The sequence below is a fragment of the Osmia lignaria genome, chromosome 12, assembly GCF_051020975.1.
Source record: "Osmia lignaria lignaria isolate PbOS001 chromosome 12, iyOsmLign1, whole genome shotgun sequence".
Classification (NCBI taxonomy): Eukaryota; Metazoa; Arthropoda; class Insecta; order Hymenoptera; family Megachilidae; genus Osmia; species Osmia lignaria.
This window is the reverse complement of record NC_135043.1, coordinates 10,608,885-10,625,817: the sequence shown is the minus strand read 5'-3', so window position 1 is coordinate 10,625,817 and position 16,933 is coordinate 10,608,885. Positions and strand designations below refer to the sequence as shown.

The window sequence follows — 16,933 nt, the reverse complement described above, 5'->3', positions numbered from 1 at the left end:
GCTGCGTTTTAGTTGCATTTTTATTACAATGTAGATAAGATAAGTTAAATTTGATATTTGAATAATAGACGGGCATTTAATAACATTTAATAATAAATGTATGAATAAGTGGAAAAATAAGCAAATGGAAGTCAATTACATTTCTAATTTTTTGAAAATTTATTTTCTGAAGCATATGAAGCATGTTTTTTTAAGTTACAGTAATAATATGGAATTTATAATAAATTTAGTAAGTAGAATCTGATAAAAATATATTTATAAATTTTGTGTGACAACTAAAAGATTCTCCGCATCATTCTAATGTGAATCGTTCACTTTCACATTCAAATTTTTCCGCCATTTTTAAAATGAAAGTTAACCCATTCTTCAGTTCCGGTTGTCAGATAACCAGTAGCAGCTGTTTCGTCGTATCGAAGTGATTACTTGTGATAACTGTAGTGTCGTCGAAAACACGAATTCAGTGGAATTTTGCAATAGTTTATTTGGTGTACAGCAGGTTATTAAAGCATCGTTGGTAAGCATGATACTTTGTTTATTTTAATTTACTTTTAAAGTAAATTTACACAGTTGAAAACGAACAAGGTACCACATTGCAATGAAGTTGTATCGATTTTCTGCTTTAGCTGTTGTTTGTCCTTCGTTAAAGTACAAATGTTGTATTACAAACATTTATTGAAATCCTTATACTTAACAAATTCTATCTTTTTTGTCATTGGAATTGAAAAGAAAACAAATACATGTTTTCAATATATTTGATGTATATTACATATGCAGACTAATTGGCAATCTTTATATGATATTATATTTGTTACTTATATTCAAATTTATTTCATATTTTCTTTAATACATGTTCAGAAATATTATAATAATTTATACAATGAAATTAGCATAGATAACGACAAGGTAAGCACAATGAGAAAGATTTATTAAAAGTATTATAATATTATGTAAATTTTAAGTTATCAGTAGCATCTTCTATTTAAATTAATGCATATATTTAGTGATTCTTAATATTTGTATTACATTGCTAAAGTTATTGTTGTTACCTATACAATCCGTTATAATCGCAGGTAGATAAAAAGGAGTCTTATCATTGTTAATACTTTTCATCTGACATAAACTATTTCCAATAAATATGTCGTAAACCGGAAGTTGATTTTGTAAAGTTTGAAAGTCGGTACAACGATTCATTTTCATAGTAATCGAATAACGAATATTAATGATTAGTTGATTAAATATACGAGAATATTAAGTATTATATTGTATAAAGTTTTTTTTGTAAAATACAATTCAGTATCGAACATGGATTCCCGCGTCTGGAATTTGCAACGTTATAATTCTGTCTTCTGATTGGTTCTTTCCCTTGTCGACACTGTTTTACCCCCACCAATGGGAGCGATTGCTGTACTGATACTCTGCGACTGCTCGTTGGTCAGTAACTGACTACTAATCTTTGAGTCAGCAAGATCAGAGCAACGAGAATACTTTTCTCCTTAGTTTTACCGGTTTCATTTTTAAAAAAGTGCTAACAATAGTTCTAAAGTTGTTTATTCACCGTTCTTCTTCGACAACAAGTTGATCGTAAGATCTTTTAGCAGCGGAAACACCCATCGCAGACAACTTTATCGACGAGTTACGGTTAGTAATAATAGCTGGGCCGGTGTCATTGCATAGCCTTTCTTCTTTCTCTCAACCACGACAATAATATAATAGAATCTTCCATTATTTCAGAGGAATATAATTCCTTATGTTCTATACTTTCTATAAATACACGTATCATTTTGATATCGTCCTTGTAACTTGTGTCAAAGTATTTGTTCTTCGTACTGGTTTCTCAATCTCATTCCAAAGAATCACCATGCAAAGTAATGAACTTTCCTTGTTGCAAATTATCATTCGTAAACGGGAAATAAAATGTCTAAAATAGGTGTGATTAAAGATTCGTTTGGCATTAGAAATTAATTAATAAATTTGACATTCGTTTCGTGTCGTACAAGGACTATTTCTATGTGTTGCATCTATTGCGAGATCTCGATGACGTAGGAGGACAATCGTCAAAGGATGAACACGAATCGATATTATCTCGATTTCTACGATCGTTTCAGCGGGAAGATGACGTTGCGTTGTATTTCAAATCGACAATTTTATTTATTGATTTTTTAATGTCACACGTATGCGCGGTCTTCTTATACTGTATGTGACAAATCATAAGCGTAAAATTTCTTCCTGTAACTCATTGCTATGTTAGATATTTTTTATCTTTTTTTCTACCGGCATTAACAGCTGAGAGTCATTGAAAACCATCGACTGAGTGCGCGTGCTCTATGCGCGTCTCGGTATGCGAGAAAATATGTATGACGTCAGAGTATTTGTATTTTTATAAATACTTCTACCTCAGCAAAGATACACTGCGTAATTACGGTGACGCATTTATGAGTCATCGGGATGCGGAAATGCACTAAAATATTGATCTTCTCACCTGTTCTATATTCATTGCGGCCATTGTTTATTTAGACCTAACCTAACTTGGAAGCGTATAATCAAAAGTCTAAACACCGCGTAAGACGACGCTGTTGATACTCGGTAACTGTTGCGCTCGTTTCAATGCAAATACTTAACCAGAACCGATTGTCAAAAGCAATTGTTTATTTAGATCTAACTTAACTTCGAATCATTAAACACTGCGAAATACGAGCCAGTAACTGTTGCGCCTGTTTCGTTGCAAAAAAGGAAGGGAGAAATGAATGTCAAGTGTATAGAGAGGACAGATTTGCACCGACTTCGTGTCCCACGTGGCCACGAAATCGTCGTTTTCTCTTTTTATTTCCTTTATTTTCCGTGTCATACCTTGCCGTGTTCTGTCCACACGGTTCAGGTTACGACATCAGTTGCAACTAATTGCAACTGCGAATATAAGCCGCCGGGAAACTAAGTTTGCACGATTTTAATTATTTCATAGGTAATTTAAAGTTCCTCGAGGTAGTCGAACAAATTGCCATATAACTCTTTGAATATATTCTGAAAACGTCAGAAAAGATTTATTTCGCGATAAATTAGAGATTTATTTCGTGTCTTTGGTACAACCTTCGGGCACGAAGAAAGCATCTGGTCGGGGGTCGTTATTGATTTTATAACATAGATTCCTTTCTCTCTCTCTCTCTCTCTCTCTCTCTCTCTCTCTCTCTCTCTCTTCGTTTCGCCTCTATCGAACACCAATATCTTGTTTGTTTGCGATCGAGAGAGGGTATACGTGCCGCGTCCTCCAGGTCTGAGACTAGTCGCCCGTGATCTTGGCGAGGTGTACCCCTGACCAGGGAGAAGCGACACGGTACCTTTCACCCTGGAAACGAGCCAACTTTGTCTCGAGGGCAAGGACAGACATCGTGCCATAATTTCTGCCGTTCGAAACGAACGTGATCGAAGAGCAGCCTTATATTATAGTCCTAGCCGTAAGGACATTCTCTGCGATGGTTCCCATTGTCCTGCCTTCAATGCAGAGCCACCTAATTCGTAGTTGGTTAAATTTACAAGTGCCAATTACCACGTTCTCGTGCCGTCTCGATCCATTAACGAGATCTCATGGCCAGCCTTTCAGCGTTCCAGGAATACCCTGCCTTTTATTTGGGAATTAGTTTGAAATTCAGAAATTGATAAATTACACAACCGTTTGAGGTGTCAGAGTTAGATGGTATGGACAGGTTAATGGTTCGAGCAATTGCTCGATAAACGAAAGATCCGAGCTCGAATTCCATTTCGGTAATCCGATAGGCGGAATATTTTTCTCCCTAAAGCGTGTACACGTCGCTTGAAGGTCCCCAGCTGATCGGTTATCGTACGTGGATGAGTAGATAGAAGTGGGCGGTTGTTGTCCAAGCGCCACGTACGGTGCGGATACATATGTACAACGACGCGGATGGAGCACCCTGACCTCACCCCGCGCCTGACTCACCCTCCTACGTTCGAAACTTTCGTCTCAATAACGTCTTAACACTTCAGTTTAGCGTATAGAGTAGCGGTGTGTCGTCGAAGGGGTTGAGGATAGAACAGATTAATCGGAAGTTGCTCACCCGAGGGTAATTCGATTACGCCTCCTTTGCCCTTAGACGCAATGTATAGTCTTGGATAGCAATTCCCATTAGTTTTTCATCATCGCTCTAATGCGGGTTTTAGCATTAACATACTCTATAGTAACCAGGATATAACCGTATCATTATCCCATCACTCGAACCAGCGATAGTTACTCCTACCACCATCGATGTAAACTTAAAAGTGGAAGCACTTTCTTCTAAGCTACCCTTTATCAAACGAGAGCATCCATTCTTATCGATGTACGCGAGGAAAGTTTCTCGGGGGCGGTGGAAAGAGCACAGAGGGATGGAAGCACGAGGAGGAGGACACGCGTCTGCGCGTGATTCGGTCGGTGGGTCGGTCGGTCGGTCGGTCGGTCGTGGTGTATTGATTTTCACAGGAGCTTGGCTACACGTATCTCCAGCACGTAAACGCGTATACATGCATCGACGACGACCGACTGGCTGGCAGCTTTTGCCAAATCTCTGCGTTAAATTTTGCAATCTCAGATTCTTCGTCCACGATTCTCGGATCTTGTTACTCCGTTAGGGTCACCTTCCGCATACTCGCAAAGTACGTCTTTTATCGTCCTTCTACCGTCTAGTTGCTGGATATTGGTATTTCTCGGTCCAGCAGGTATACGAGGTTCGCCCCATGCGATACTTTTCATTCCATCCATCCATCCATTCGTTCGTACCTCCGTGTTTTAGGTGAACTCGACGAGACGTTTCGCTAATTCAACGTTTTGCCCTTGAATTGTTTCAGAACCGAGGTTCGAGAGGCGAATAGAGGAGCCAGTGTCAGCTGAAATAGAGCTGAGAAGAAGAGGTCGAGGAAGAAAGACAAGATGCCTGCTCCGACATCAGCTGCGGGTCCGGTGGAGGGTCCCCCTCGCACCGAGTTGCAGGAATTACAACTGAAGGCCGATCAAACTACAGATGAGGTACGTAACTATCTTGATTTATTTCAAATAACTTGTCCAACGATACTGTTAAATCTTGTATATTTAACTTCTGCTACGATCCTGTATTATTATTTAAAGAAATAATATTGTTTTCTTTATTTTGTTTCAGTCCCTGGAGAGCACGAGGCGTATGCTGGCACTATGCGAGGAGGTGAGTGCTTTCGTCCCTATTGAAAACAAATGATTTATTCTCTTCTATATTTAATACGCATTTAACCTTCATCCTCGATCATCCTCGGTACTAATCCTCTCGATCCTCGTTACTAATAGCGATCTAATCCCCGGTGATTCTTTCTCCCACGATGTCTGTCTCATAGAATAGGAAATAATTGTCGCTGGTGAATTTCTCGTTGCGTGTTTCTTATCGCGGCTAAAGAAAGATATGGGCGTCCTGGTCATTGTCCTTGGTAAACTGTGCAACCTAAACGGAACGATTCCCTTTGAAAAAAAAAAGTAATAGCTTTTTTTAAAAAAAAAAAAAAAAAGATGGAACCGCGCTGGAGAGAGGTGGGCGAAATACTATTTCGGTAAATAGTCGAAAAGTAAAAAGTACAGGAGAGAGAACGGTGTGTAGACGAATCTGTAAGGAAGGGCAATTTCTTTCGTGCGAATTTTCCAACGAGTGAAAACGACGAAGAAGTTTCGATGTGCGTATGAAAAAAAAAAAGAAAAAAAAATGGTCAAATTTATGCGGCGTGTTAAAGAATCTTGAAATAGTATTTGACCCAGCTCCGGCGCCAGAAGTATCCTTCACTTCCTTCCTGTGTCTCTCGATACGGTAACGTCGTTCAACGACGGAAGTAAACGAAATAATAATGGCCGTCCGGGGATATCGTGGCATTGTGTGTGTTTTTCTCCACAATGAGACCATACGGATAATGTTTTTCCTCTTGAAGAGAAAAACGGAGGAAAGAGAATAATAATGATAAAGAACTATCGCAATCGGTGCAAAATGCAATTATCTTGTACGTTACCTTCGTTCCCGATGGGATCGTCGCGAATGTGTACAACGGAAGAAATTGTAAGACGACGCATCGACGCGGTCCGAGAACGGTAATCCGTAGCACGAATGCACGTCGTGCGAAACGAAAGAAATTTCTATAAATTAAATTAGAAGGGAGTAAAATAATAATTCAGTAAATTGGTGCAAAAAGGTTTAAGGAATTTTATTTTTGAAAAAATTTAAGATAGTACAGTGTCGAGGAAAGTAGCCTTTCCTAAGGAAATGGCGATGTTCTGGAGTTCTCCCTTCCCTGTAGGCTTCCTGAGTTCTCATAACAAACCCTTTTGCACAAACCTAATATAATAAAAGAATTTTTAATTTAATTTCAAATAAAAAGAAATAGAATAAACGCTTGCATTCGTGCTCGTTTCTCTTGTCTACGTTCTTCAGCTGTCCGCAATTTTTTTCTTCCCATGCATAATTTATTCGTTGTCTATGCTCGTATCTTCGACGTATCTATTCTTCGATATATGTATGTACGTCTCTATAAGTGTGTGCGGAATCTTTAACTGTGTACATCCGATGTTTTTATTCTTTATTTTTATTTAACTCGTTGATTAATTGTCGAAGGAGCGAACGCAATAACCCAAATATTATGCAATCTTTTTTTTTTTCTTTCAATCACACACCTTCTTTTTTTTTTTTTTTTAAATATGATACTTAATCAATAAGCTAAGTGAAAAGATGCGAGGGTTGAAAGGTTGTTGCGTCGCTTCATTCCAGTTTCTTTCGCTACTTATCTGTGGCTGCACTAATTAGCACGTGTCGCATTTTCGAGCACTGGAGACGACGACCGACTATCTTATCGTTAGTGTATGTACAATATTTCATACACACGGGACACCATTGGAAAGCTGTCCCATATAATGCTCTACTCTCCAAAACTTTTGGAATTCATGTACCAAATGTAAAAAACCACGGGTGTTATTAATATTTAAATTAAAACTCGAGAAGATTTTGAGATAGCTCCAATTTAGAAAATTTATCATTTTTCAGAATAGGGTAGTTGCATTTTTCAATCTTAATTCTTTTCCCAAAATTAATATAACACGGATGATATTTAGAATTTTTTATTTTATCTACTCTTTCAGTTTTATTTGTAGAAGGGTTAATTGTAATTACTTAGATTAATGGTAACGGTTCCAATCTTTTGGTCAGTAGCGTATTTATCATAATTGTACACGAAACTGCTGTCGATATGTCAGTCGATGATTCTGTCGATGTGTACGGAGACTAAACGAACGAAACCCGGATCGGAAAAATGAAAGAAAAGAAAATTACTCTTAATGCTACCCGTGGTGGAGGATATTTTTTTTTCAGCAACGGTGAATCCCGACAGGGTCTTTGGAAAGGACGCTACTTGGAAAAAATAGAATCGCTCTTGACGCGATATGATTTTGAAGGAAGGACGAAAGATCGATGATCTACGCGGTACCATTTAACGATCATCGTTTTTATATACGTATGCGGGAGACTGTTGTGCTTCAGCTTTTTCAATCACGGTCGTAGCGATTAAGTATAGAGGGTGAAATAGGGGTTTCTTTTTCTTGAATTTATTTTCTCTTTTTTGTTTTTCTTCATCTTCTCCGTTCGTTACGTCAGAAATTCTTTCAATATCTTCCCACCCTCGACTTCTCAGTTTCTCTTTCTTTTCATTTTCTAGAAATTATTGACTCGACGATCGATATTCGAAAATGTCCAAATCCATTTGTAGGTATTTCCAACGAATCTAATCGAGAGTAAAAAATTATTTGCAATCGGGTAAATCTTTGGAAAATTAAAAATTTAAGAAAGGAAGACCAATCGTCGAGAAAAGAATTCCGTCCCAATAGCGATACCTTAGGAAAGTATGATTTTTCTAAAGTACCTATGATTTTCAAGCGACGACCGTTAGAGGCCAACCGAGACAGGTAAATGACGGTAAATCAGCAATAACCGATGAGAGAAAGATAGTTTTCTCGATGGTGAATCGAGGAAAATGAAGACGCGATATTTCAGCATCGGTGGCCGTCGAAAAAATTCTGTCGCTTCTACCAGTTGTGTATCCGTTTGTTGCTGGCTGAACCGGGCATCAAACTTGATATTGTCCGTGTTGCTGGCTGTGTATGTACGTGTAATTCTTATTTTTCTTTTTTCTCACGTGTGCGGTGTGTGCCCACGTGTGTGTCCGCTTGCTTACACATTCGACAATTACACTATTTTGGCTTGCTATAATCGCCCGCCCGCTTGCTAGCAAACTTTTTCTAACGAAACTTACTACACCTCGAGGTTTGCCGAGGTTTGGTCTAGGTTTTAGAAGAAAAGTTTGCCGTCGAATTGCTTGCAGAGTTCGCGAAGCAAAATTAAATCTAGCCTGTTTTGTAACTCGAAAATAATTTTTCAAAAAATATTGTCAAGTCTTCGCGAACTTTGCCGCCTGATTGTCTTGGCTGCCTGGCTGTGTATCTGTGTGTTTGCCTGTCCTCCACGAGAGAAAAGAAAAGCAAAACACACTGTGTCATTCCTCCTCTTTCGATGCATCGTGCTGTCACTTTTCTTGCTCGAAATCATTATCGAAGCTCCGTAACGATCCATGCACAGACATTCACTCACCTACTCACAGCAAACACAAGTTAAGTAAAAGAGAGGAAGCTGGTCCAATTAGGAAGTCGATCCAACTTCCACGGACGAGCTGTATCGCTCTTTAATTGCAAAGAGACTTCCTTCAGTGGTTCTGTTGATATTTAAACAAGCTTCAAGAAAATGTCCGATAGTAGAAGATTCTTATCTAATCTGAACAGTGTAAAGTGCTGTTTCAATAAAATCAGCGTAAGGCTGAATAAGATTGCAGATATTCAGAAAATAAACGGAAATTTTTCGGACTGCTGTAAAATTTGTCAAGATTTAAATAAAGAAACCTTGTCGCGATACAAGAGCTCATAGAAATATCATCTCTACCCTTGGGGGCGTCTCTTTGTCAGTTTGAAGGACTCTTTGTCAGAGTCAGCAGCCTCATGTATCTCCATGTATCATCCTTTCTCCTCGATTCGTTTTATTTGCTTTCCACGGATTCGTCTTAATCTCTTGCCAATCATTCTAGTCTCTGTTTGTCTGTCTGTCTGTCTATCGTGTTCGTTTGTTTCGCGTATAGAGGGTGGCATTCGCCTGTACACGCATCACTCACCACCACCACCACCACCACCACCACCACCATGCGTCCGATAAAACCACTCTCGTTTAACTCTTTGTGTGCACGGTGTTTGACAAAGAGTATTTACCTGAGAATACTCGACACACTGACTTTGAGAGCAGTGTCACGTTTAAACATTGTCGGGATAAAATATTCCGGTAAATACTCCGAGAAACTACATACCCCACCACCTAGACAAACCGCTCACCCCCTGTCGTCACGATTTCTTTATCTACGGATAAATTCATGCACATTTTCCTATGCGGACGAATGCGCACGCTTCTCTTTCTAGCTGAACGAGAAAAGGAGCATATTGGTTTATTTCTTTTTCTTTTTTCTTTTTTCTTTTTTTTTAATATATCCTGGTCAATGAGCATGAGAGAGGAAATTCAAACCCCTGGTTAGGGGTATCGATTAAGTATAAACGAGACTGTTTCAAAAATTTTCAATGAATTTCTTTTATTCCGGACAATTACAAGGGTTAAGATTCTTCTGAATCAAGGTTTTATCATCATTGCAGTCTAAGGATGCTCTGATGTTCCAATAGCGTCCAGTTTCATCAAGTTTAAGGGTGCTCCAGTTGCAGCTAACTTTAGCAGAGTCTAAGAGTGTTTTGCTGTTCCAGTAATAGTTAGCTTTAACAGGGGTTTAAGAACGTTCTGGTGTTAGGTAAAGTTAACTTTGTGAAGATCCTTAGGCTTCTGATTTCTGTGGAGATTCTGACACCACTCGATGACCATAGAAGTATGGTTAAATGGCACTGTTATGTTACCAAACTTACACCAGTCTTTCTATAATTCAAAATTGAGTATCTGGTATGCAATAATCGAACTTCTGTTAGATTTAATTATAAAGTCTCGTTTATATTTACCAACTCCTCGTAATATCGTTCAAAGAATTCCCTTGCAGTCTCGAATACCTTCGACCTCTCATCAATTATTCCTTTAGAAATTTTCTCTTTTCTTATCTCCGTCTATTCGGATCGTACCGTTCGTTCACCTGCATCACGAAGAACAACTGGAGTGCAGAGGTCGACGAGATCTCTGGCACTCGTGGGTCGCTTCGAATTGCAAGGGAAAGATAGAAAGAAAACCTAAAGAAAGATAAGTATCGTTTTGTTGAAACAACGATTTACAAAGCTCGCTATTCTTCCTCATGGTTTACTCGTTCCAGAAGCTCCTTTTCTTTGCTCTTCTTTATATATATATATATATATCTATCTCTCTCTCTCTCATTCGCCGCTCTCTTCATGCTCTCCTTCTCCTCTCTTCCCGTTCATCCACTTCTGTGTGCGTGTGTTCTACTTTGCATTTGTCCAGGTAATTCTCTCGCCCGTTTGAGTCCCGAGATTTCGCTTGCGAGCGCTCGCTTTCGGTAAAAAAAGAATAATCATTTCCGACGAATTCGTGTCTCGCGACTCAAAACGACCGAGACCTTTCGTTTGTTTCTTTGTCTTGTGCATTTACTTTTCGTTACGAACGATAATTATTAGGGATGTGTGTACCTTGACCCGAGGCTCGGGTACCCGCACACCTTTAATAATTATTATGTGTATTTTTGAATCTGTATTCTAAAATATTCTTGTTTCTTTTCTTTTCTTTTTTTTTTTCCTTTCAACTTTTCAGACTCTGAACATTCTTCGAGTAGTATTCTTTCTGTCACTCTTTCTATTTCTTTCTACACTCTTTTTTCTATTGTTCGATCTCTTTTCGTACCAGAGAGATCCTCTTCCAGTTCGACAGGGCCGGAAGTGGTATCCGTTAAAGAACGAAAGGGATCCTCGAGCAAACTTTTCCTCCCAATTGAAAAAAAAAAAAAAAATAAATAAAAACAGCGGTTTTGTGTTGTTTTAAACTCGTCGCGCGTTAACGAAACAGATAAAAAGACTACGTACAAACAGAATAGAAAAAAAAACCAACAAATATAAATATATACATAGAGAGAAAAGAATCGATAGAGAATATCTCTGTGTGCGAGCCTTCACGCTTGTAAACGAAATCTCGATTAGCCAGAAGGAAGATCTAACAGAATGATAAAAAAAAACAAACAAGTAAATAAATAAATAAAAACCTACAACTACGGCGACGACAGTTACAGAGCGACAGGAACAACAACAACTACAACTACAACAACAACAACAACATCGTCATGATCGATAACAACATCAAGAACAACAACAGCAACAACAAGCGACAAGCCTTATATAAAATAGAGATCGAGATATATACTCATTCGAACCGAGAATATTATATTTGAAAAAAAAAAAAAAAAAAAACAATAACCCGTATACGTTTCGTTGCTTGTTCACCTGTCTGCCCACCTGTCTCTGTATCACTGGCAGGATCATATATATATATATATATATATTTATAAATAATAATACAACTCATCGTGCGTCGTGAACGCGTCCAATGGAAAGAAATTAAAGACAGCGTCGCATCCATCAGAAACAAAAAAAAAAAAAATCCAACGATCAAAAGATCGATTTAATTAACACGCGTACAGAAACAAAGCCCAGAGACCCGGTCAAGATAATTATTATTATTATCCTGTTTTTTGCGTATAGAAAATTTATACCCTAACTCTATAAGCTTGCTTTCGCCCACTTCTCTCCATCGACTTCCGTTACACCCTCCGTTCTCTTACCTAACGTAATACTTATATACTACTACTAATATACTACTAATATTACTATATACTTACTACTAAAAAAAAAATTTTAAAAAAAGAAAAAAGAAAAAGAAAAGAAAAAAAAATACAACTCTCTAACACTGGTGGTGGTTGTCTGTGTTGTGCTGCCTCTGTCTGTCGTAGAGCAAGGAGGCTGGCATCCGTACTCTGGTTGCACTCGACGACCAGGGAGGTGAGTGAATCGCTTTTTAGAAATATAAGTAAACAAGAAGAAAAAGAAGGTACCCCCTTACCTTTTTGTTTTTATTCTCTTCCTCTTACACTTGTACACAAACACTGATACACACCTTGTGTCGTGCCACACCCTGAGCACCAACGAGCTTTCTCCCTTATCCCTTTGATACGGACCTTCGAGAATCTTATCTTTTTAGGAGGGAAGGTTATATTCTCGCAGGAATTAAATCGTCTCGTTGCGATCGAACGGAAGAGATATTTTCTTTCATTTAGAAGGAACTACTATAACTTGAACGAGGCTAGGGTCAGATGGTGCAAAATGACGTCCATTGGGATGGATGGTCAAGGTGTAACTTAGGCTTTCTTCGGTTAAGGAGAAATGTAGGGGAGGAATCCCCCACCTGTCTCGTTGATTCAAGTAGGAGGTCCCAAGTTAGGCCCTCCCTCGGTTCCCCCACTACCGAAGGCAAGTGGTGGGAGGCATCCCCCCTCCGCTGTCTCTATTTATTCAATTAAAAATCACCGCCTCTGTCGCAGTGGACATCATTTTAGCCTTACATTTAATCGTAACATCTCTGTACCCAGTATGCTTTCTTTCTGTGTCCATTGACGTTACGATTGAACAAAGTCACAAATGGACCTCGCGATTCGAGCGAATATTAATTTCTGTTTTAATTCAATCCCTCAGACGACTGTTTTCTTTTTTTGATTAAGTAACGTGGCCGAGAATCTCTCTTTTTTTTTATTCACCGTGTTCTTTCGTGTCGAAAGAAAATCGATAGACGGTTCGCCACGGTCGCTTATCCTCGAGAACAATTCTGCCGCGACCTCCTGACCTTTTTCACGAAACAGAGAGAGACTCGTGTCGCACGATATCCTTTCCTTTTCCGACTTAGAGGCTCGTTTTTCGGATTTTCATCGGGCACGTCGCTTTTGCGAGTCAGGAGGCGCAAATCGGTACGATGTTGCGATGTACAGGTCGTCTCAGAAGAAATGTACACCTGTCGAAACGAAAAATTCTACCTGGGTAATAGAAACGAAGGGGTAAGAATAATCTGAATGTTAGAGAATCAGCTGATCGTTTTAAGATCTATACAGGCTGTTCCAAAAATCAAATAAGCCTGATTAGAGGACTTCTCAGTTTCTTTTGCCACGGATGGAATTGAAAGATATCTCTTTTGAGCCGACCTGTATATTTACCTTTCTCTCCTTTCCAGTTTTTTGCCCTTTCTGTTTTCCATCCGTCGCGTTTATTCATTACGGGTCGTAGGAAGGCGTTCTTTTAATAGAACATTCTATGTACCGTAAACGAACGCCCCCGATCGTGTTTCGATCGATGGTTACCATAGGTCGCGCGGTTTCCACGAAACGAAATTTCCTTCTGTTCTCGAGTTTCGATTCGAAAGACGGGATGCTTTGGGACTGACGCCGACGGGTGCAGGGGTCGTCTTGACCCATAGAAATGTTCCTGCATCTGCTATACGAGTTCACTTTTTTTTCTTTTTTTTTTTTCTCTTTTTTATTGACTACACTGCCACGAAAGATACTTGTAGAATCGTACACGCAACTCCCTGCTCGATGAAGTTTTTGAGAAAAGTGTAGCGGTAGATCATGCTTTTTCGAAGACCGGTTAGAATACGTGCAACATTATAGCGGTAGTATCAAACGAGAGACGCTGCGAGATTGCGGTTGACGAAGAAAAGCGACAGCCAACTACCACTACACAAATACTACCACTACTATTACTACTTTTGATACTGTACTACTGTCGTTCTTACGATTACTAACCTACTATACACCGCTAACACTACTAATTACGTTTTGACATTTTAACTTTGCCACCGTGCGCCTTCTGCAAAAGTGTTGGGTTTGAAGGTGATTCAATTCGACCCGGTGCACGAATTAAGATTTCTTTCTTTGGAAAAATTCTTCCAGAACTATTGCAAAAGGTTCACCAGAAACGACACTATCACTGCTACTTACTAAAAAATATACGACCAAACACACTGACTACATGCCACAAACGTCACTCGCTGGTGCTGCTATTTGCTGATGCTATTTGCCAGTACATGAAATACGTTTAAAAAAAAAAAGGCCGGAAATGCTGTTTATACTCGAATCGAATCTGTACAGAGCATCATACGCGTATATCAGATCAACTCGTTAAACGTCCTGTTTGATTTCTTCGTCCCTTTTGTGTCTCCCCCACGTCTTTCTTCCTTCGTCCTGTTTCAGATCTTTACTCCGTGCTTCTTCTCTCTCTCTCTCTCTCTCTCTCTCTCTCTCTCTCTCTCTTTCTATTTCTTTCTGTCTTTCTATGTCTCTTTACTTTCCTCTTTCGAATAAACCTATCTCTACATACAACACAGCAATTAATAAAGTACTCGATGCGTAGACATGTATCTCGTGTGTATATGTATGCATCTCGATTAGACGCATACGTCTGTATATTTTGTCAGTCTCTATCTTTCTTACTTCTCACAATTACACGCGTTCTTCCTTGGATTGTGTACTCCATTTTTTTTTTTTTTTTGAAATTTTGTTTGTTATTTGGTAGCCAAACACACGAAGCTTTTAGCTGTGTCGCTTTCAGTCAACGTGTATTACGTACATATTTATTATACATGTATATATCTATCCGTATACGAATATATACATTTTATTATTGTTATTATTATTATTATTATTATATAGATAGATAGCGTTTATATACGTATTCATATGTGGGAACAGTCACGTGTGTGTACGCATATAAACCTGTATAAATTAGTGTGACTACTTTAATCAGATACCTGATAACTCGTAAACGTCTTTAGCGGTAGAAGTTTGTTTCTTTTTATTCTTTCTCTCTATCGTAACTTTCGTATCCCTATGTACATATGCATATATGTATATACATATACAGAATGTATCTAGAAAAGTGTACATCGTGGGAACTGTACGTTTTGGGTGTTAAAAGGAAGTCGAAAAGTCTGTTACTGTTTTATAGAGTGTTAGAAATTTTGATGAAAACTTTATTGTATTAATAATACTAGTAGTTTAACCCTGCTTCTTATATTAGGTCGATGCCCCTTTTAGATTAGGCCAACGCCTCCTTTAATTCTGGTCAACGCCGCCCACTATGCTAAACTTTGATCTGATTTATTCAGTTTCCTATATTATATTAGTATTGCTTAAATAGTCTGTAATTCAACAGAGAACCTTTCGATTTCCTTTCTCTCACAAAGAATCCTCAATTTTCATGGTGTACGTCTTTTTTGAGACACCTTCTATAGATACTCGACACATTTCTGTATGTATGTACATACATATATATTTCTCTGTCTCTACCTTGATTTACAATCCTTCTGCATCGAACGTACTTATTTGTCGACCGTCGTCTTACCAAGTAGGTATTATCGCCCTCCGCTTGTTATCTTGCAAATTAATTAACACCGTCGTCTACGTACATGCGATAGTGCGATTAGTTGAATACCATTCGAGTCAGAAAGTAGTGCTTTTTGTTTTTGACAGAGAAAACAACGACGAGAGAGAAAGTTAAGCGGCCCAGAGTAGAATAATTACAGGTCGCTAATCTTAGTTAGTTCTTTTTCTTTGTTCGTCCCGGTTTACAATTGCGCGCAATGATGGCTCCCTTTCTTTTCCAAGCCCGGATAGCGGAGAAAGGCCCTGCCTACTAGCCACGCCTCTAGGTGTGGAGGGAGGTGGTCTCCCACCACTCGCCTTGCGTACTAATGGGCAGGGCGAAGCGTCATTGAGGCAGAAGAGTGGGGGAAGACTCCGTCTCTAATCCCACTCCTCTGTACCAACGAAAGCCATCGTTGCACGCGACTGTACACACGTTATAACGAGTTTTCACCCTGAAATGCGAGAACCTGGCTACGTTCTCGCCTCCCCTGATGCTGTGGAAATATTCGGTATCGTTATTTGCGAAGTCATATCACTTTAGCCAATGGCGATGCGCATGGTGCAAGCAGACGTTACGTCGATGTCGCCGTGTGGACGTGTTGAAACATTGTAATATTTTAGCCTAGCGACTCGCTCCAGTTTTTGTTTCGCTCTAGAGCTACGATTTTCATCGTCATCTTTCTCATTATTCTTTTCGTCCGCGTCATCTTTTCTCCTTTATCTTTTCGTCGATTTTTTTTTTTTAACGTGTCTTTTCTTCTGATTTATTCATACTGCTCAAGGTGTTCGTTCGCTGTATCTTTTGCGAAAGTTTCTAACTTCTGTTTTGATTAAACGAACGTTATTAGTTTCGACGAACGGACACCTTGAACAGAATTCGTTTCTTTCGTAGATTAATATGGAGTTTTTATTTTGATTACAACCCGGCACGTTTTGTCACACGAACAAAATTCAAATTTCTATTCTGAATGTTCGAGCTTTTAAAAAATGGACGAATTATTAATGGAATTTCAATTCCAATTTCATTCGTCTTCTAAAAAGGTCAACGATGAGATTTTTGTGGCAAGGCGTGCACGGGTGGTCTGCTTGTTTGTCTCTGACTTAATTTCGCAGTTGTTCACGCGCATCACTGAACGATCTTTCATTTCCGTTAACGTGTGGGCCCTTCGACCCTGTCGTAGAGCGAGGAGGTCGCAGCGAACACTCTGACGATGTTAGACCATCAAGGCGGTAAGCAGTTCCCTCAGCAATATGCAAAACCAACAATCAACAAATCAAAGAAACGAATTTCGAAGATTCTTTTCTAAAGAAATGAATTAAAAATGTGAATGAGAAAAAAAAGAAAGGCAAGAGCAAAGTGACGAAAAATATCAAGCAAACAGACATATTACCATCACGTTCAATGTGGTCATTTTTCGGGAATACGCGTCTTTTTTTTTTTAACCCATTAATAGTG

At 38.9% G+C, this 16,933-nt stretch overlaps 1 protein-coding gene across 8 annotated transcripts in view; it reads left to right on the top strand.

Moving 5' to 3' along the window:
* Positions 1-359: 359 nt before the first annotated feature.
* Positions 360-16,933, top strand: part of Snap25 (Synaptosomal-associated protein 25kDa) — a 28,835-nt gene continuing 12,261 nt past the window's right edge. The window contains exons 1-4 of one of the 8 annotated variants that reach the window (XM_034336817.2): positions 360-514; positions 4,834-5,011; positions 5,142-5,183; positions 16,659-16,707. In XM_034336817.2, the coding sequence (XP_034192708.1) occupies positions 4,916-5,011; positions 5,142-5,183; positions 16,659-16,707 (187 nt within the window). In that variant the 5' untranslated portion in view covers positions 360-514; positions 4,834-4,915. Of the gene's footprint in view, positions 515-1,419; positions 1,639-4,490; positions 4,642-4,833; positions 5,012-5,141; positions 5,184-12,018; positions 12,068-16,658; positions 16,708-16,933 lie in introns of those variants that run through there. The other 7 variants (XM_034336822.2, XM_034336819.2, XM_034336820.2 and 4 more) reach the window with 7 other exon arrangements.